Raw genomic sequence first — 20463 nt, forward strand, 5'->3', positions numbered from 1 at the left:
TGAATCCTTCCTAGATACTCGAGTCTTCATGACACAGATATCAGCTCGGCATAAACTTGGTTTATCGAGAAAAACTATCTACTAATTACAATAAAATGTCAGACTTTAAGTAGTATCAGGAAAATACAAAGCCTGAAAGAGAAACATTAAGGTATTACCCAGTTTTCAAACACTTGAGATTTTAGCTGTTGCTAAGGAGTGAAAGTTTCTCTCCCTCCAAAACTCATGCAGCAGTACTAAATACGGACCCTTTACATGGGGAAGACACCATAGAGCTCAGCTCTTACCAATGGGATCAGTGCCCTATGAAAAGGGCTATTGGGGAACTAGTTAAGCTTTTTGCCCTTCTACTCCTATAGCCATGAGAGGTCAGATTCTGTCTCCTTGAAAGAAGAACCAGATACTGAACCAGCATGTGCCATCATCTTGAACTTTGTCTCTCTTGAACTGTGATAAGTAAATTTCTATGGCTTGCACCTCACACAGCCTGTGGTGGACTGATTCAGCAGTCATTTGGTCCAGTGCTCTGAGGCAGGCATCCTGCTAGAACCTGTAGCAATCCCAATGTTCACTTTCTAGATTGTGTGTGTGTGTATGTGGTGTGTATGCATGTGTGTTGGCACACATGTGCTATGTGCGCATGTGGAAGCCAGAGGACAACTTCAAGCTTTGTTCCTCAGGTAAGCTGTCTACCCTTCTTTTCTTGAGACAGGGCCTCTCAGGACCGGGGGCCCACCAGTTAGGCTGGACTGGCTGGCCACTGATGACAAGGGATCTGCTGGCTCCACCTCCCCAGCACTAGGGTTACACGCATGTGCTGCCAGGCCTGCTTCTGATGTTGGCACTGGGGATTGAACTCAAGTCCTCATACATGCAAGGCAAACATATTACCCACTGAGCTATCACCCCAGCTCCCATTTTCTAGATTCTTTATAAATTCGAAAGGAAAATATTCCTGAACTTGTTGGTCCTGGGAAAAGAAAGCAAATCAGAAAGTTTCTATACATTTATTTTTTTTCTCTAATTGCACAGGAAGATAAGTCATGTTTAATCAGATAGTTCAATACTTTCCTGTAAGTGGAAAGATTCTGGTGCAAAACCTGAACCAAAGGATCAGTCATCCCAGAAGGCTCAGAGTCTAATCTTGCTGCTTAACTGGGAAGAACCGTGAGTAAGTCACTCATGGTTTCTAGACCTTAGTCTTTTTATTTTTTCTTGTATGAAAAAAGTGACTCTGCCCAGGGTAGAAGTTACTGTACAGACTCACAACCTGTCAGAGAGTGAGTGACTATTGGGTGCTCAGCCCACATGATACATCTGTATCAGCCACTCCAAGGCTCAGCAAATGCCAAGAAGAGGGGATAAGAAGAATGTAAGAGCTGGAGGAAGGGGAGGAACAACCCTGATGAAAGTTGTTGGTAGGGGACCAGCAAAGTAGGAGAGGGACTGCTTGAGAAGAGGAAAGGGCTCAATGGGACAAAGGAGGGTAATGGGGCTGAATATGATCAAAATACATTATAGATATGTATGAAATGGTCAAAATGAATTAATCAAAAAAGCAATTCATTTCTAGAATACTTTCAGGTCTACATTTTTAAATTATGAAAACTGAGAAGGAACACCCACTCCTAGACTAAAATACAGCATCAGGCAGATCAAATTTTGAAATACCCTCCACTTAGTTGCAGTATATCTGCTAAAAAATTATATATGTTGGCATTTTTCTTTAAGAAAGTCTTTGTTGGCATTTTACAAAGTCTCCTTGGTCAAATATATCCCACAGGAGAGGCCAAGACTGTGCAACTTTAAATCAAAAGTGCTTTAGTGTGTTGCAATATATTTAATGAACAAAACAACCCTCCAGTCATTGGGAGGAACTCTGCTGTACAGTTAGGGCACTGGGTTCTCTGACAACAGGACAAAGAGCAGCAGTAGATGAGGCTGTCGCCCTTGAGAGCAGGCAGGGACAAAGCTTCTTGGCCAACGCTCTAAACACAAACCTGTTTCATTTCATCTACCAGATACAAATAATTGTACTCAAAATATAAACTTTAGTAAGAGCTGTTGTGTCTTTCTTGGGGATTAATCTATAAATTGCTGTAGTAAATGTTTTTAGGTTTGTAGTTGTCAGGATAGTTTAACTGATAAGTCTGATTTTTAATTGATAATGGACTACAACTAGTAGTATCTTGAAATATGTAACATACCTCCAATTAAAATCTGTATTTCAAACAAAACTGGTTAAAATTGCAAAATAATAACTGGTTTTTCTTTTGTGTGTGTGCATGCATGTGTGGTGTGTACTACATTCATGTGTGTGCAGGTGCATGTATGTGCATGTGGAGACCAGAGGACAACCTTAGCATTTTTTCCTTAAGTACTTTCCCCTCCTGTTTTTGAGACCGAGTTAGTCTCTCTCTGGTCAGAAGCTCATCAATTAGACTAGGCCAGCTGGACAACAAGCATCAGGGTTACAGGCTAGCCACCACCACACCTTGCATTCTTATGTAGGTTCAGGTGTGGTGGTGCACACCTCTAATCCCAGCACTCGGGAGGCAGAGGTAGGAGGATCTGAGACTACAAGGTCATCCTGAGCTACAGTGAGACCTACCTTGAAAACAACAACAACAAAACCCCTAGATTTTAAATACTCCCAATAAATATTATAGCTTATTTGTTGGTGGTTTGGAGTTTCATAAGTTTTAACACAATATATAAACCTTGGGATGCTGAGGGATTATATAAAATATGGCTACAAAGTAATCTTTCTGCTATCTAAACAAACATCTCAGTATTTGTATATTCAACCTAAACATCCATGGTACCATGTTCTAAATATTTCTGAAGCTTAGTCAACATTTATGGAAAGATGTTCATTGGTCAGACACTGCTGTTTGCTGTAACTGTAAGAAAAAATAAAAGGTGCTTTCTATGCTCAAGAGTGAGTACTCCAAAGGGCTGGAGAGATGGGTTAACGGTTAAGCGCCTGCCTATGAAGCCTAAGGACCCTGGTTCGAGGCTCGGTTCCCCAGGACCCACATTAGCCAGATGCACAAGGGGGCGCATGCATCTGGAGTTCGTTTGCAGAGGCTAGAGGCCCTGGCGCACCCATGCTCTGTCTCTCTCTCCCTCTTTCTCTCTCTCTCTCACTGTCACTCTCAAATAAATAAATAAGAATGAACAAAAAAATTTAAAAATGTAATCAATAATAAAAAATTCAAAAAAGAGTGAGTACTCCAGTATGACAGCCAGTAATCCAGATGGAAAAACTGCTGAAAACATGATAGTGAAAGCCACAGAAGATATGAACTAGACTGTGCACAGGCAGCAGGAGGATACGGACTGGGTGGCATCACCTGGAAAGGCTGCTTTTGAGGATGTGACATGGGATTCTGGTTCCATAGAATGAGCAGGGTGTGACTAGGTACAGCAATAGTCTTGCATAGTACAGGAACAAAAAGCACACTTCATGATGACAGGCTTTCTTGATAATCCCCAGTGGTAGGGTCACATGAGCCACAGAAGAATCATGCAGATGACATCCAGGAATAAGACACATGGTCAGGCTGAACATATCATTTTGGTTAAAATGATAACAGCTTGCATAGATTTCAAAGCAATTCTATCTTTGAAACTGTGGGTCTACAATGCCTTTTGCGGTAAGAAGTTGGAATGAACATACATGGCAACTAACTTTTGTGGTTGGGACAAAACACCTGGCCAAAAGCAAGTGACTGAAGGAAGTGGTTTATTTCAGCTGTCAATACCTAGAGGAGGTTTTGTCATGGCAAAGAAAGCATGACAGGCCAGAGCAGGAAGCCTGGGTCACATCTCCACATCAATGGGAGAGAAGCAGTCTAAGTGAGTGATTTCTGAACCCAGGGAGCTAGACTAATAAACCTCAAGGCTTGCTTCCAGTGACACACCTCCTCCAGCAGAGTGCCACCTCCCAAAGGCTGCACAACCTTCCCCACTTACCACCAGCTGGGGACCAAGTATTCAAAACTCACAAACCTATGTGGACATTTCATTCAAGCCACCACAGCGCAAAATCTGGCGTTGCTCTTGTTTCTTGCCAGACCCTGAGCATCTGCAACTGCGCCAGCACACAGCAGGAGCTCACTACAATATACTGAGCGAACAAACACACTAACCCATAGTTTGTTCCTCACAATAATACATGATACTTGATTCATTCTCAAGGGGTTTTCCTGTTATCATCATGCAGAAATAATGACACTTTATTTATTTATTTATTTGAGAGAAGAGGAAAATGGAGAGAGAGAGAGAGAATAGGAGCGTAGGGCCTCTAGCCACTGCAAATGAACTCCAGAACATGTGCCACCTTATGCATCTGGCTTTACAGGGGTACTGAGGAATCTAACCCAGCCTATTAGGATTTGCAAGCAAGCACCTTAACTGCTGAGCCATCATTCTAGCTCCAAGTAATAATGTTATATATATTTTTTTTTATAAATTTTTTATTTATTTATTTGAGAGCGACAGACACAGAGAGAAAGACAGATAGAGGGAGAGAGAGAGAATGGGCGCGCCAGGGCTTCCAGCCTCTGCAAACGAACTCCAGACGCGTGCGCCCCCTTGTGCATCTGGCTAACGTGGGACCTGGGGAACCGAGCCTCGAACCGGGGTCCTTAGGCTTCACAGGCAAGCGCTTAACCGCTAAGCCATCTCTCCAGCACATATTTTTTTTAAATTCTATTTTTAATAGTAATAATTCATATTTTCCTGATTTCTTTTTCTCCATTAATTTGTTGTAAGTTCTTTCAGGACACAGGTTATCTTACTCCTCTTAGTATCTCTGATGTCAGTTACTACTGACTATAGCATTCACTACTACCCTAACGTGTCACCCACTGTAACTCACTCAACGCTGATCAACCACGTTGGACAGAGACCATTATAATTCCCATTTGACATGTGAGAAAACTGAGGCTTAGAGAACCTCAGTAATTCATCTAATATCATATGATTAATCAGTTGAAGAACTAGCATTTGAACTTAAGTAGCCTGGCTCCAACATCTTGCTGCTAACAGCCATGCCACACTGACTATGTATGATATCTGGTATAACAAAGATATTCATTAGATGTTTGCCAAATGAATTTTCTCCTGTTGTAACTTATTACTACCATTAAAGAAAAACATTTGTCCTTATGTAGAGATGGGAATTTCTACTCCACAGACGTCAAGCTGGCCATTATTTTCCCTAATAGTCACATGCAAGCCTCCATTAGGCCACTGGGACAGCAATATAAAATCAAATGTGGCAACTGCCATAAGAACATGCTTAAATACCTTCTAGTTCACCAATTTTTTTGGCAAATACTTTCAGTTGTTTTTTCAGTTTCCGGACAGTTTTATCCTGCTTTTCAAGTTGTTCCATCAAATCCTATTGGTCAGAATGAGAAAGAGATCAGAAGGGTCAAAGAGGTCTGTAAAATGCACTGAGGGGAAGCAGACAATCCCAAACAGTAGTTAGTTTTATGTAAACACTCCAGAGATGCTTCGCTAGTGGAGCCACTGCCTGGCTCAAACAGGCAGGCATGGGAAGTGCAGCTACAATAAAGCCAGAAGCTAAAACACACACAGTGAATTCCTTACAGCGTGATGGAGGGCAGGTGCAGTGGAGTCCTTCCAGTAGACTCCATATGGGGAAAAAATAACTGAAAAAAACAGCCCCTTTGTGCATCTGGCTTTATGTAGGTACTGGGGAATCAAGCCCGGGTCCTTAAGCTTTGCAGGCAAGTGCCTTAATTGCTGGGCAATCTCTCTAGCCCAAAAGGTAAGTTAAAAAAATCAGCTAATAAAATAAAGAACTTTCTGTTAATTAGTATGGTGGTACAAGCCAATAATCCCAGCGCTTGGGAAGCAGAGGTGTGGGTTACCTAGTGACCTGACTATGGGCTCTGTTTAATAAGTAGCTCTTTCAAGTGGCAGGCAGTTAGAAACTCATTGATTTAAAGAGACCAGACTAAGAAAGTTTAGAAGGAAAATGAGCCGGGGGTCTGTGGTTAGCATTCAGGGTACAGAGAAAAGCATTTGTAAATACGAATGTTAACTTGTTCTCCAATTTGGATCCAAGACCAGTGATTTGATTGGAGGAGAATAGCTGCTGATGTCTCTGGGTGATGTGCGTCTTAGATTTTTACTCGATCCTGCAAACACACGCTGCTTCCATCACACTGTAACCTAGTGTTAATTGCAAACCAAGTGCGAGATGGACACCGACAGAGGTGATGCACTGTCTACACACAGCTGCGGGAGAAATAGGTTTTGTGCAAGTTCGCAAACAATCTTCCTGAAGAGCGGCAGGCAGTGGTGTGCTCTTGGGTTAGAGAGGCTAGGAGTAGCAAGGCAGACGATGGAAAGGCACTGTGGTTTTACATACAATCATCCTTTTGTAAAGTGCAATCCGATATGATTGATACTTCTTAGGGTCATCTGCATATAACTCCTCAAAATACTGAAAAAACAGGCACAATGGAGATTTGTTTTTCTTGTGTCTCTGAGGGAACTCCACCTCTCAACATAATCAAAGAATACTTTAAAACACAAATAATGAAACTACTCAAGGTTCCAATGTGCCACCTGCCACCACCCTGTTACTTTTCTAGTATAGGTGATTTTAGCTATTTATCTACTGGGTTTTCCTGAAGGATCAACAGGACAGGGAACGGCCATCCAGCAGGGCAGCAGAGCAGTGGAGCCCCTGCAGACAGACCGTCGTTTCAGTCCTCAGCCCTTTCTCTCCTCCCTCATGCATCCTGCTCCCAAGCTGCTGCCTTGCCCACAGCCAGCACAGTGGCAAGCGTGGGCAGGCACAGCCCTGTCAGCACCCCTCTTCCTTGACACTGGGGGCTGGTGAAAGGTAGCCGGGGGAGGCTGTGAAGCCTGTGCCCTGGAGAGAGGAGCCATTCCTGGGTGTGCTGAGGGATGGGTGGGTGGTTCTTACGTAAGGTGGGGTTTCCAAGAACACCAAGCTCAGATCCACTGCTGCTTGAGTGCTTCCTAAAGAAATGCACAGTGACAGTGGAGAATGCTATGGAGCTTGAGAAAGTACGCCATTCAATGGACTTGAGTTCAGAATTAGTTGTCAGAGTCAAGGCAAAAGTGGCTGACCTGCACAGGATGTTCCCAGGACTCAACTGACATGTGTAGGGAGTACCTAAGACTTAGACTCATTGGCTAGACTCTTCCAATGCAGACCATAGAAGCCTGGCTTGTTTTATATGAACTGTGAGGTTTGCCGAGAACACTGATGCCGCAGACTGGCTGCAGGGGAGACCCCGATCAGGTCAGCTTGGGGAACAGATGAGAAACTTCAGCCCACAAACACACACATTTCAGGATTCTCCTAGCATTTTAAGATAATATTTATAAGCATTAATTTAATTTTGTACATGGATCAATATGTTATTCTGCACATTTATCAATTCTTAATCATTAAGCATTGTTAGTTTAATTTAAGCAATAAGAGTAATAAAACAACATTCTTAAGAACATTTTATGATTTATAAGATTTTTCCCATAAATTAGTGAGATTTCTGTCATTTAGACATTCCAAATACCACCCTCACTCCTTCCCACATTCCCACAAAGGATAGGCTGGCAAAAGAATATCTTTGGGTTTTACTTCTAATTCATATTTTTAAAAATGATCAAATAAATGACACTAGAAAACTATTTGCAATGTAAAATTACTACTAAGGGAGTAAAAGAAGATGGCTGACATTGTTAACTTCAGAGAAAATCCAAACATTTTTGTTGGTCATAAAAAGCCTTAATTTTAAAAAAGATATAAATCACTAATAGTCCAAAACTACTTTTCTCAACTGTTTCTACAAAGTACATTTTATGTAGAAATGTGCAAATGTAATCTTTTAATGATTTTTTAAACAACTTTTTGTTCATTTTTATTTATTTTTTGAGAGTGACAGAGAGAGAGAGAAAGAGGCAGACAGAGAGAGAGAGAAAGAGCAAGAATGGGCACGCCAGGGCCTCCAGCCACTGCAAACAAACTCTAGACGTGCTGGCTAACATGGGCCCTGGGAAATCTAGCCTAGAACCGGGTCCTTAGGCTTCACAGGCAAGCGCTTAACTGCTAAGCCATCTCTCCAGCCCTTTTAATGATTCTTTTTATTCAATACCTACCAAACTTAAATCAGTTTTAAAAACTGTAAATATATAATCAAAACTATAATGTAAAGGAGATAGAAAGAGCTTAGGAAATACTTTTAAGAAGAAAGGGAGGAAAAGAAAGGGAGGGAAAAGCTCACACTCCATGCCAGCATTCAGAATCTGGCAAGGGAAAACCAAAAATAAAACCACGTCCTCACTTACTGTATAAGTTCTGCTTGAAATAATAAATGATGTGCAAACCTGAATTTTGGTCCCTTCTCCCAGTCATAGGAGCTGCACTCCGTGTCAACCAAAAGACCCTGCTAGGCTCTGCCAGCAACCTTCTGACCCCAACCCTAACCCTGGCTAGTCTACTAGAGTTAGATGGGAGAGTCTCCCTAGTTGCTGCCTGGACCAAGGGTAAACAAATGGTGATAAGTGCAGAAGAAATCTCTTGAAATAGGAGAGAAAATGCAGTGACATGGAGGTAGATGGTCTCTTGTGGTTCAAAGCCCAATCAATAGTCAGGTGTCTCTCCTGTAGACCCTTCAGGTCTGAGAGGGATCAGATGTTCAGGAGACTTTGATGGAAAACAGCCTATGCATGCGCTATTCACTTCTACCAGTACCCTCACGTTTTCTTTAGTTTCTATCTGGGACAGTAGAGGGTGTTTTTCCCAACAAGGCAAAGCAATGCTTGATCAAAAAGAAACCAGAACATGCAGGGCCAGGCACTGCATGCTGAAGAGTGTGAGCCCATCCCTCCCTCCTCTCCTCACCAGGTTCTCGTTGGTCAGTCGAGTGATCTCATGCTGCAGGCTGGCCTCAATGCGGGCCTCGGGGGGCAGCTGCAGGTTCTGGGCCAGAAGCTGCTGCTGGCGATTGTTCTCCTCCTTGAGGCTCTGGATCTCCCCGCGGAGGGCCTCAGCCTCGCTCTCATGGCTCCTTTTCTGGGACTGTAGCTGGGACTCCAAGAGCCTATGGAACAGAAGGTATGCAGGCTTGAGGCCTATGTAACAACAAGTCTGGCCTAATGGGTGTGAGGCTATGTGCTCCCTTGCAAGGACAGGAAAAGCAAACACTTGTTAGCACCTGTGTATCTTCTGACTTGGTTAAACTCAAGATGTAAACAAAGGCCAGAAATGAAAGTAATGCAGTTGCATTAGTGTCTTTCAGAGTTGTAAAGTTCTCAAAAGTTCTAAGAAACAGAAAAATTCGTAGGAATTGATGACTTAAAAATCAACAAAAATATGGCTTTAATCTGGCTTTCTGTATTTATAAAGGAGCAAGACAGTATCATTGATATAAAATAATTGTATGCACTATACAGGCTAGACTGCAAACTCACAATCTAATTAGATATGTCTTTAAAGGTACAGTTACTAACCTCAGACAGAGCGGGATCAAGATCCCATTCTTATGTTATATTCTTATCTCTGGATGATAGAAAAGCTGGTACACTGCTCTGAACCAGAGATTTACCCAGATGTAGGCTGATAGTTCTGCAATTTCATATGTGTGTGCATGTATGTTGCATATTTAGAGATGAGAGGTTTTAAACTTGCCATATCTCTCCCCATAAACATATACAGTGACAGAATCTAACAAGACATGGTTTAGAACATGAGCAGTGTTAGTATCAACCTGTGGTTACTATTTCTCTGGGCGAGCATGTAGCCACTGTGCCACAGAGCAGACCTGGGCACGAGCAGTGAGAACACTGGAGTCAGTGTCTGGTTCTTTCACCATGCACACCTGCTTTTGCACTCACGACTCTTCTAAACACAAAACAAAATTGTGGTTAAGAATGTCCCAAATGTGGGCTGGGGAGATGGCTCAATGGTTAGATATTTGCTTACAAGAGCCTGACAGCCCAGGTTCAAATCCCCAGTACCTACTACAATATCTCAAAAGGATTTCGACTACTTTGAAGTCAATGATAGCATTTAAGGTTAGAACAGGCAAATCCAGCTGGGTGTGGTGGTGAACACCTTTATCCCAGAATTCCAGAGGCAGAGGTAGGAGGATTACTGAGTTCAAGGCCAGCCTGGGACTACAGAGTGAGGTCCAGGTCAGCTTGGCCTAGAATGAGAACCTGTCCCTAAAACAAACAAACAAACAGCCCCAAACACAACAGAACAGAAAAAGCAAAGCAGAGTAAGCAGAAGCCCGTTTAACAAGCCGTGTGGTCAGTACCTTAAGGTTTAATCACTAAGGTTCAGTGAAGTTTTAAAGACAAGCATCCCTAGGGAGAATGAACAGCTGCTGTCTCGGTTTTTGTTCTACACACACTAGTGAGCTGAGCTTGGGCAGCTATTCTGAACCACTGCACTACCAGAACCCTCCTGACGTGTTTCACACATTGGTATTGCACCCTAACCCCAGAAAATCTAAACCATGAACTTGGCATGGCTGCAAGACAGCATGGTGGTGCATGAGGCTTGTCACGGATTGATACTTCTTGCTAGTAAGAAGTGCTGTCTATGGGGCGGGGGAGGGAGGGAATTACCATGGGATATTTTTTGTATAATAATGGAAAATGCTAATAAAAATTTAAAAAAAAAAAAGAAGTGCTGTCTAGACAGTATTAGTGCCCAAGATGTAGTAAGTTGTGCTGTGGTGAAAAGACTGATTTGCTGTCAACTCTTAGAGAGAGAGATTCACAACTGTTAGATATGCAAGACTCTATGCAGGGTCACATACAGGAAACAAGGCTTGTATTCACTACCAATCTTGGCTGTACTAGTATTTCACTGGAAAAGGTATGTAAAAAGGTCTTTGGGTGAATGTGTTCTGCTTTCCTGAAACTAATTTAGCCAGGAAGACAAAGAAGCATAGAGCTTAGAGTTATTAGGCCACTGTTAGTAAGAAAAACAACAAATTAATAACATTCCATTTTGAGAAGACAGATATAACCTGTTGGCTTGTTTTAACCCTTCATAAACCAGCCACAGCTCTCCATCCTCATTCAACTCATGGCAATCCATAGCAGATGATCTTCCATGCAAAAGAACACAAAGCAAAAACAAAGGGACACAGGACGGAATGAGATGGTGATGTCACGAGAAGCACATAGTATTGTAATATCTTACTAACTTAAAATGACATTTCCACAAAATATTTTTAGTTAATTAAAAAGGAGACAACATGTATACTACATATAAATGAGTAAAACTAAAGCAAAATAAGCAAGGACCTAGAGCTACTTTTCCTAAAAAAAACTAAGAAGTGACTGAAGAAGGTAAGAAACAGATTCAGTATATAATAAATACTTCCATGTAGCTGAGAAGATGACCACACACTGAGCACCGGGTGAGAAGCTAACCACTACGTACACACAGAGTGAGAACGCTGGCTGCGGTCTCCACGTGGCATTCTCACTGTCTATTTCAAAATTAAACATTAAGTTTTCTGGGTAGGACTATGTTTAGCTTAATAAAACCTAGTTCTCCATTTAAAAGTTTGTCTTAACAATTCTTAGAATAACATAAGAACATGCTCAAAGTTCTCAGCCCTATGAATGCTTTAATCTTTTTTTTTTGTCAAAAGTTAATTTTAAGATCTGGAGGAACTATTATGAAAAGTCATATAATAAATAGATGAAAAAGTTGATTTTAAGTTTGCTAAGTGAGGCTGCTCTGAACTGCCCACTCTTTCATCTCGCGCCTACAGCCACAATAGCAGGTGGTGGAGCTCCATGCAGGTGACTTCAGAGTTCAGGTGCTTACTTCTGGTAGACTTTGTTGGAGGGAAGTCTCTACCTTCCATCTGCCCTTCTCCCTACAGAGTTCATCTATTTCTGAGGCTTCAACTGTATCATCATACTCTGATGACTTCAAAATTTCTACCTCAGCCCGTATATCACTCTTGGCTATATATCCATTATAATTTAACCACCTAGTATATATTTCTCTCCTTGGATGTCTTCCTGTCTCCTTAAATTCAGTATGTGTAAATCTACTGATCACACCACCCTACCCTGCTTCTTCCTCACCTTCTACCCTCTAATGATATGGCACAACATTATTCAACCAAGTCCCCCACAGCAGACACCCCATGGCTCAAGTGCACATTCAGTAGCCTCAAGGTTTGCTGACCTCATCTTCTTATGTATCTTTCAAAAGGTCTCATTCTTTCAGGCCCAGCTATCAACAAATACACTCGAGTCACCAGTCATTAGACTGCAGCACAGCTTCTTAGCTGCTCTTTATGCCTTCACTGGAGTCTCTTCTCTCATATCCAGTGGTGCGGGCCATCATATCACCCTTCTAACTGAAATCCTTCAACTGCGTCCACATCTTCAGAACAGACTCAGACAACTGTGGTCATTCTCCTGCACCAATCCTGTCTACTGCTGCAAGCCAGGACGTGGCGGAGTCTAGCATGAAACAGGTATACACTTATAGCTGGTGGTGGAACAGCTGAGGGCATGAGTGAGTGGCATCATATTACTCTTTCTTTTCTTGCCTTTTCCCCTTCTTCTTGCAGTACTAGGGATTCATTCCAAGGCCTTGCTCATGGCAGGCAAGCATTCTACCACTGAACACACCCTGCCTAATTCTGCTCTTTCTTTTTCTTTTCTTTTCTTTTTCTTTTTCTTTTTTTTTTTTTTTTTGTGGTAGGGTTTGACTGTAGCCCAAGCTGACCTAGAATTCATGGCTGCTCTTTCTATCACATATACTCAGATATAAAAACATGCTCATAATTTCCATTTATAAATTGAAGTTTACATTTAATTGCATACTTTGGTCTTTATTTTTTCGAGGTAGGGTCTCACTCTGGCTCACAGCAATAAGTAAGTTGGTAAGAAGTATCTTATAGCTGGGCATGTGGTATACCCCTTTACCCTTTGGGTAAAGGTGGAGAATGCTTGTTAAAAGTATTTGATAGCTCTGAGCCCTGTTCTGACCAAATCACGATGATGAGTATTTGGGGGTGGGTGGGTAAGGGGGGAGTGGGAGGGAATGGAACCAACTTTTTCTGTATTTTGTATTGTATGTTTTCTTCAACATGTAACCAATCAGTATCTTGTCAATATAGTCAGCCGATCGATCGAAAAAAAAAAAGTATTTGATAAAGCAAGGTGTGGTGGCACATGCCATTAATCCCAGCACTTGGGAGGGCAGAGGTAGGAGGATCGCCGTGAGTTCAAGGCCAGCCTGGGACTACATAGTGAATTCCAGGTCAGCCTGGGCCAGAGTGAGACCCTACCTTGAAAAACCAAAACAGAAAAAAAAAAAGATCTTATTTTCTATGTGGCAAATTCATTTAGCTTGTGAAACACTTCCCTGACAGTGTATGTCAAGAAACTTGAGCCAGGCATGGCGGTGCACACCTTTTGTCCTAGCACTTGGGACACAGGCAGGAGGACTGCTGTGAGTTTGAGGATACCCTGACAGCACAGAATGAACTTTAGGTCAGCCTGGGCTAGACCCTACCTCAAAAAAACAAACCAACTATACTCACTACTGATAATACCCATTTCCAGAACTGTCTTCATGATCTCTACTGACCATGTTCTCACTAAATGGTTTGGCATGTAATCTTTTTGTTTAGGTTTGTTTTTCAAGGAAGGGTCTCACTATAGCCCAGGCTGACCTGGAATTCGCTATGTAGTCCCAGGCTGGCCTCGAACTCATGGGGATCCTCCTACCTCTGCCTCCTGAGTGCTGGGATTAAAGGCATGCGCCACATGCCTGGCAAGTAATCCTGTATGTTTGGAGTTCAACAGCACTAAAGCTCTGTTGAAAAATGAGGTGGCAGTCAGGCATGAGCCTTCGTCTCCCACCCCAGAAGTCAAGGTGCCTTTTAAAGATGTATGGTCAGAATGAAGGACTTCCAGGTTCCTCGTCACACTGCATTATGTTAAAGCTTCAACTACTAGGAGCTTCATTACCTCAACAAACCTGCAAACAGCCGCCATGAACGGCAACAGAATCTACTCAAGACAGGCCAAACAGAATAATGGTTTTCTTCTCAAGTACCTCTTCAAAGCTCAGACTACAAATATACAAGAAGCCCTTAATGTACACAACACTCCCTGACACGTCTCTGCAGTAATTTCCTAATATTGAAAGTGGGGGTTTAGCAGCATTGCATTAGCAACCTTAGGTCCTCTTTGAAGATCAATTGATATCTAATAAAGCAATGAATAAGCATGTTGACTCCTGTACAAATTAAAGATTGATACAGTTAAACTGAAATAAAAGAATCAACTCTCAAATAAATAAATAAAAATTAAAAAAATTTTAAAACCAAAAAAAAAAAGAATCAACTTACCTATTTGTTTCTTTCAAACCAATGTATGCTTGGGCTATTTCACCTTTATCTTTCATTTTCTGCACATCTTCCAAAAGTATTGTGGAATCTGTCATTGTATTCTGAAGGGAGAAATGACACATTTCCACATGAGCTCAACTCAAAGGCTATGGGTCACATATAACATATTTTCTTTCTCTAGTTAAAGGGTTTATAGACTTCAGAGGATCCATGCCCCATCTAAGAATCAATATCTGTCCCATGAAACCATAGAGGGGCCCACAGTCCCCTCCTGAGAGGCCTAACTCCAGGCTGCAAGGTAGTGAGATTCCAGGGCAGCTCATACACATAGCACAGGTGAACACACATACATTAGCAGAAAATACATACATTAGCAGAATGGAATGGACAAAACCACTCTTTCTACTAGTTTTGCACCAATTAGAATGAAACAAAGACCCAATAAAATACTGAACATCTTCTAGGTATTGTGGTTCAGTCCTGTAATCCAAGAATTTGGGAGGCAGAGGCAAGAGGATCATGAGCTTGAGGCCAGTCTGGTCTATTCAGCAAGTTCCAGACTAGCCAGGGCTACATACCAAGACCCTGTCTCAAATAACAATAATAGTAACATAAAAGTTGACACAAAGCTCTTTTTTCCACTAAAAAGTTAGCAGTATTAAGTAGGTGGTATTCAGATATTTTATGAAATCAAGACTTTCTTTAAACCCCATCTTAAGATATATACATATTCAAATTTTCATATATATTTAAATATCTTTTAAAATAGCTACTATTCTTTTTTCCTCTGACATAGTATAGAATGGTATATAAGCTTTTGAAATAAATACTTGGTAGGTAAGAATTACTAATAATTTTATATAAAAGGATATTTTTGGTCAACTTCTCTCATTTGGTCTATCTGTTTGACAAGACACTAAAATTTTAGTCTTGTTTCTCTTCAGGTACTTTCTGTCTCTCTAGAGTAGTCTGAGAACTGATAAAAATCCCTGTTGTACAGCCTCTAAAACATAATAAACTTTAGAGCCCAAGAAGCAATCTATCTATCTAAATAGCATATGCCCAACACTTTGACAAACATTTGCTCTAAACATGCTAGTAATCCCAGCTCTTGAGAGGAGTAATCCCAGCAAGAGGATCTCTCTGAGCTTGAGGCCAGCCGGGGTTACACAATGACTTCAAGGTCCGCCTGGGCTACACAGGAAGACTGTCTTGAAAACCAAACAGAAACAAAACCCATCTCTGTAAAGTCAGGTCTCACAATGAGGTGACCTTAACAGACTATCCTTATATACCACGGTGTTTCCCAGTGGCTTCACATAGAAACGAGTCAAATGGGAAATTATGTATCTGTTAGATAGGATGGCACATCTGCTAGCTCAGCACTTGAGAAGTGGAGGTAGGAGGATCAGAATTTAAAGGTCATCCTCAGCAACATAGTAAGCTCAAGGATAGCCTAACCTACATGAAATCCTACCTCAAGCAAGTAGACAAACAATAAAAACCAAATAAATAACAGGGCTGAACAGACTGCTCAGTGGTTAAGGTGCCTGCCTGCAAAGCCTAAGAACCTGAGCTCAGTTTTCCAATAGCCACGTAAGCCAGATGCACAAGGGGGCACCTGTGTCTGGAGTTTGTTTGCAGTGGCTAGAGGCCCTAGTGTGCCCATTCTCTCTCACACACACTATCTCTTTCTTTCTCGCACAAATAAATAAATAAATAAATAATAGATAGATAGATAGGGACTGAGGAGATACTCAGTGGTTAAAGGTTCTTGCTTATAAAGCTTGCTGGTCCAGGTTCAGTTCCCCAGTACCCATGTGAGGCAACAAGTGGCAAATGTATCTAGTGTTCACTTTCAGAGGCAAGAGATCTTGGTATGCCCATGCCCCCACTTACCTGCTCGCAAATAAATAAGTAAAACTATTTTAAAATAAACAAACAAATAAACTATTTTTTAAAATAACAGACCAAGATAAATTTGTGGTCATTCAATATCAATTGCATACTGGAGGAGACCTGAAAATGAATGTTAGGATTAAATAGAAGTATTTATTAGACATGAAAAAATTATAATTACCTTGTCATCCTAAAATTAAATTGGCAAGCATAAAAAACAGGAGAAAACAATAAGTCTTAATTCCACAGATAAGTTCTATCACTAAATCTAGATAAGAGCTCATTTAAAAGCCATAGTTGTTTCTTCTAAAATTAATCTTTAAATTAATTAATACTCAAGGAACTGGCACAAGGCAGACATTAATGTATGTTTATGTGCCAGGAACTCATATTTCTCAGGAACAAATGCTTGAAAAAATTTCCCAAGTTGTGTGGGTTTATCTGGTTGTAAAATGCTTTTGAGTATTGGGTGAGATTTTTATCCTAGTTCTGAGAGTTACAGTAATGGCTCACTGGTAGGACATGCCCAGGGGAAGTCTCCCAGAACGTTCTGGAGGTGGAGCAGACCAACCTGACCTGGCTGGGCTGAGTCATTCCGTTTCACTGGGTGTTGCTCACCACTGTCCTGCAAACTAGAAACAGGTCTGGGTGTTTAGTATAATGCACATTTCTCACCGGAAAGGGCAAGATGGTGCCATGGACAGGCTGGGAGTCGTACAAGCAGGGACCCTGGCTACACAGGGCTAGGCTAGCCTATTACAGCAGAGCAGTCATCACATGTGCTGAGCTTAGCAAGAAGGTAGGGCACCAAAAGTGTGTTTTCTGCTAACCAGGTTGCTTTTATGTCCCTTATTTTCATTTTCCTATCTCTTAATTCTTTACTAAAGTTTCTTATGGGAATATCTATTATACCTCACAAACTTTATATATATATAATTATAACTTGTGAATTAAAAAGAAAAAGAGACTATTATTTTGCCACAAGGGAGCAAGAGGATGGACTCTGGCATTGGCCGCTGTCCAGGAAGCATGCAGAGCCTGTTTCTCTAGGTCCAGCCATGTTGGAGCCTTGGAACCAACTGCAACAGCCCTGGCCAAGGTGAGTTCTATTGCCCAGCCAAAATAGACAGTCTTCTGGACACTTATTCAGATTCAATGGGGATTGTGATTTGTTTTAAAATAATTCCACTTGTTACTAAATATTCACCCCCTACCAAGTTTTTTAGTGAAGAGTCTTCTGTTTAGAATCAGTGCTGATCCCAGAGCATGAGCTGCCTTCTTCACCTAACCTCAATGTCTGTGCCAGGCATAGTATCTAAGCCACACTCACACAGTATCACAACTGTATTTAATATGGTATGTCAGGCAGTAGGATCCTTGCTTGCCTCAACTCCTGGTAACATCCTAATGTACACACATGGACAGGGATACAGGCCAAGACTCTGAGATGATTATCCATATTCCCTTTGAAAGCAAATGATAAACACCACCCCCCACCCCCAGCCCCTTTTAACATCATATGGCAGAGCTGGGCCTAAAATCGCCTGAGGGTGAGGATGGACTTCCAAGAGTCGCCTACGTCCTCGTCCTTGAAGTGAGACTGCTTTCCATGGAACCCCTGAGCCCATGCCCTCCTGGCGGGGCAGCTCTCCCTACGGCACAGCGCTTCCAGACATGGGCACAGGCATCTCCGTGCAGCTCACACTCACAGATCTCATGTCTAGCCTTGCCACATGTTTCCTTCCCACTTAACAGGCCAATTTCAACAAGTATTTTATAGTCAGATGTAATGCCACCCCATAGCAAGACAATTCATGGACTTTTGTATTTGATATAGTTTCCTTAGGCCAGAATTTATCAAAGGCAGATTACTATAAAAACATTACCTTTTTGTTTTTCTTTTTGGCTTTTGGAGGAAAGGTTTCACTCTAGCCCAGGGTTTCCTAGAATTCACTATATAGTCTCAGGGTGGCCTTTAACTCATATCAATTCTCCTACCTCTGCCTTCCGAGTGCTGGGATTAAAGGTGTGAGCCACCATGCCCAGCAAGATTACTTTTTTTTTTTGGCATTTAACTTTTTATTATTTTTAAAAATCAAGCTTCAGATAAATTAGCAGACTAGGTTAAAAAAAGAGTAATTTTAAAAGGTACTTGTTTGTCAGAGATGAGACTGATAATCACTTGGGATTCTACTCACTTTTTGCATTTGCCAGGTGTTTACTTCATTATAATTCCGGGGGAAAGGACAGGCAGCAGAGACCACTAGTCACCCCCAGTCAGCCATGTACCTGTGCTTACCTTAGGCTGGATGGCTTCTTTCTGGCTCACCAGCTGAGACCTCAAGATGAGGACTTCTTCCTTGCGGACATCCAGCTCCTCGCTCACAGAAGTCAGCTGCTCCATGAGGACTCGGTAGGCAGGAGCACCGGGAGCGGTCACCTCGGGGGCACTTTTCTCACTGAGAGATTTGCGTAACTCATTTAGCTCATTTTTCAGTTTTTTGTTTTCTGACTCTAGTTCTTGACGCTGAATGGAGAGAGAAAGAAAAGTTCACTGTTGCCACCCTCATCTGTACACTGGAAAACTCAACTTCTTCTTGGCTGGCAGAAGAATTCTGTTGGAAAAGGCCTCAGAGCACTCTAGGGAATGGCATCCTAGGTCCTACTGGCACTGTGCTCTGCAGTTAGAACGTGTGACACTGGTGGAACTGAGCAAGGTAAATGGCAGTTGCATCACCAACCCAAATTCCAGAGGCAAATCTATTCTGGTCTGTTGAAGGAGGGTTCTCAGGCCTACAAAGATTGCTGAATCCCAAAGGCTGGGTTTAGGCAAACCTGAGCAGCCCATGCTTTGTTTGCAGGTAAATTAAAGGCAAACCCAAGAGTTCAGCTGGTCAGAATACTTTTAAAGAATGCCTCACCTAGGTGGATTACTACAAGTTTTAGTAGTGTCCTCTTATACCCTTGTAAAACAAGATGGAAAGACCGCTGAAATCTAGGGCTTTTGACAGAATTTCCAAAAAAAAATTTACTATATCAAATTAATATAGTTCCCCTTAGTGTTTCAATAATTAAATAGCATACTTTTCTACCTTTTTTTTGTGACCCACCTGTGACATGACTAGAAGGGCCTCGAGAAACAGAAAGAGGCTGAATGCCCCTTCCTTTAACTAAGCAGATGCCAGATGTACCCTCACCTCTCAGCACACTCATATGGCATCACTACCCCACACTAGCAGTCAGCTCATTCCAAGCTCTACTCACACAATGGCAACAAGACCCAGTTCCAGTGATACCAATACACAAATGTTGCAAGACACCAGTTGGGAAACGCTGAAGATGAGTGTTTAGAAGTTTAGTGGTACCGTATTCTCATATGACATAGGGCTGAATGATGATGGAAGGGAGATGGCTGTGTGAAAAATCAAGTATTTCATTACTTCTCAGAGACAACTTTAGGGGTATGAGCACCACATTAGGCCTTTTAAAGAGCTGTATCAAAATTATTTAGTCATTTTTTTTTTTTTAGTTTAAGAACATATGACCTTTTCTTTTATAAATTTGTCTATTGTTCATTCGCTCATAAATTGGTAATTAGCACTGCATCCCTCATTTCTGTGAGAGAAAACCTAAGTGTCTTTACTTGTATGCTAAGCTCTGACAGTGCATCTCTCTAGTGTATGTTCTTGGTAAAAAAAATATTGCTGAGGCCCAGACGCGGAAATGCTGACTTAATGGTCTAGTGGTGTGAGGCCTGAAATAGCTGAATTCTAACAAGTTACTAGGTGACATTCATCCTACTGGTACAGGGACCAGATTTTGAGAACCACTCACCTAACACTTTGTGAATATGGGCTTCCTTCATGTTATAGAAAATGCTTTCATATGTCTATGCTTTGTGAGGCAGGTACAATCTGGAGAGCACACTGCTACCCCATGCCTTTAGCGTGTCTCATACCCAGGGAGAGTTTTACAGTGGCAGACAATGCACTTGGGTCTAGAGTCTATTATCTTTACCTTGAATAGCCTTTAGCCTCAAATACCTGCTACCTCTTGCTCCTCCTCCTGTCCAGACTGAACTCTTGGTTATACAAAGTAGAATTTGTAAAGGGAAACGACACAGTCCAGAAATAATGCCTGCAGAAGG

General features: G+C 41.8%; 1 protein-coding gene across 5 annotated transcripts in view; it reads right to left on the bottom strand.

The window, feature by feature from the left end:
• The window catches only part of Myo5a (myosin VA), a 164561-nt gene that overhangs the window by 23373 nt on the left and 120725 nt on the right, over window positions 1-20463 (bottom strand). Inside the window, exons 28-34 of one of the 5 annotated variants that reach the window (XM_045160478.1) lie at window positions 18616-18843; window positions 16498-16506; window positions 14418-14518; window positions 11055-11135; window positions 8918-9116; window positions 6410-6484; window positions 5317-5410 (exon numbers count right to left, since the gene is read on the bottom strand). In XM_045160478.1, coding sequence (XP_045016413.1) covers window positions 5317-5410; window positions 6410-6484; window positions 8918-9116; window positions 11055-11135; window positions 14418-14518; window positions 16498-16506; window positions 18616-18843 — 787 coding nt within the window. The remainder of the gene's footprint in view (window positions 1-5316; window positions 5411-6409; window positions 6485-8917; window positions 9117-11054; window positions 11136-14417; window positions 14519-16497; window positions 16507-18615; window positions 18844-20463) is intronic. The other 4 variants (XM_045160474.1, XM_045160475.1, XM_045160476.1 and 1 more) reach the window with 4 other exon arrangements.

Source organism: Jaculus jaculus, chromosome 10 (assembly GCF_020740685.1).
Source record: "Jaculus jaculus isolate mJacJac1 chromosome 10, mJacJac1.mat.Y.cur, whole genome shotgun sequence".
Taxonomy (NCBI): Eukaryota; Metazoa; Chordata; class Mammalia; order Rodentia; family Dipodidae; genus Jaculus; species Jaculus jaculus.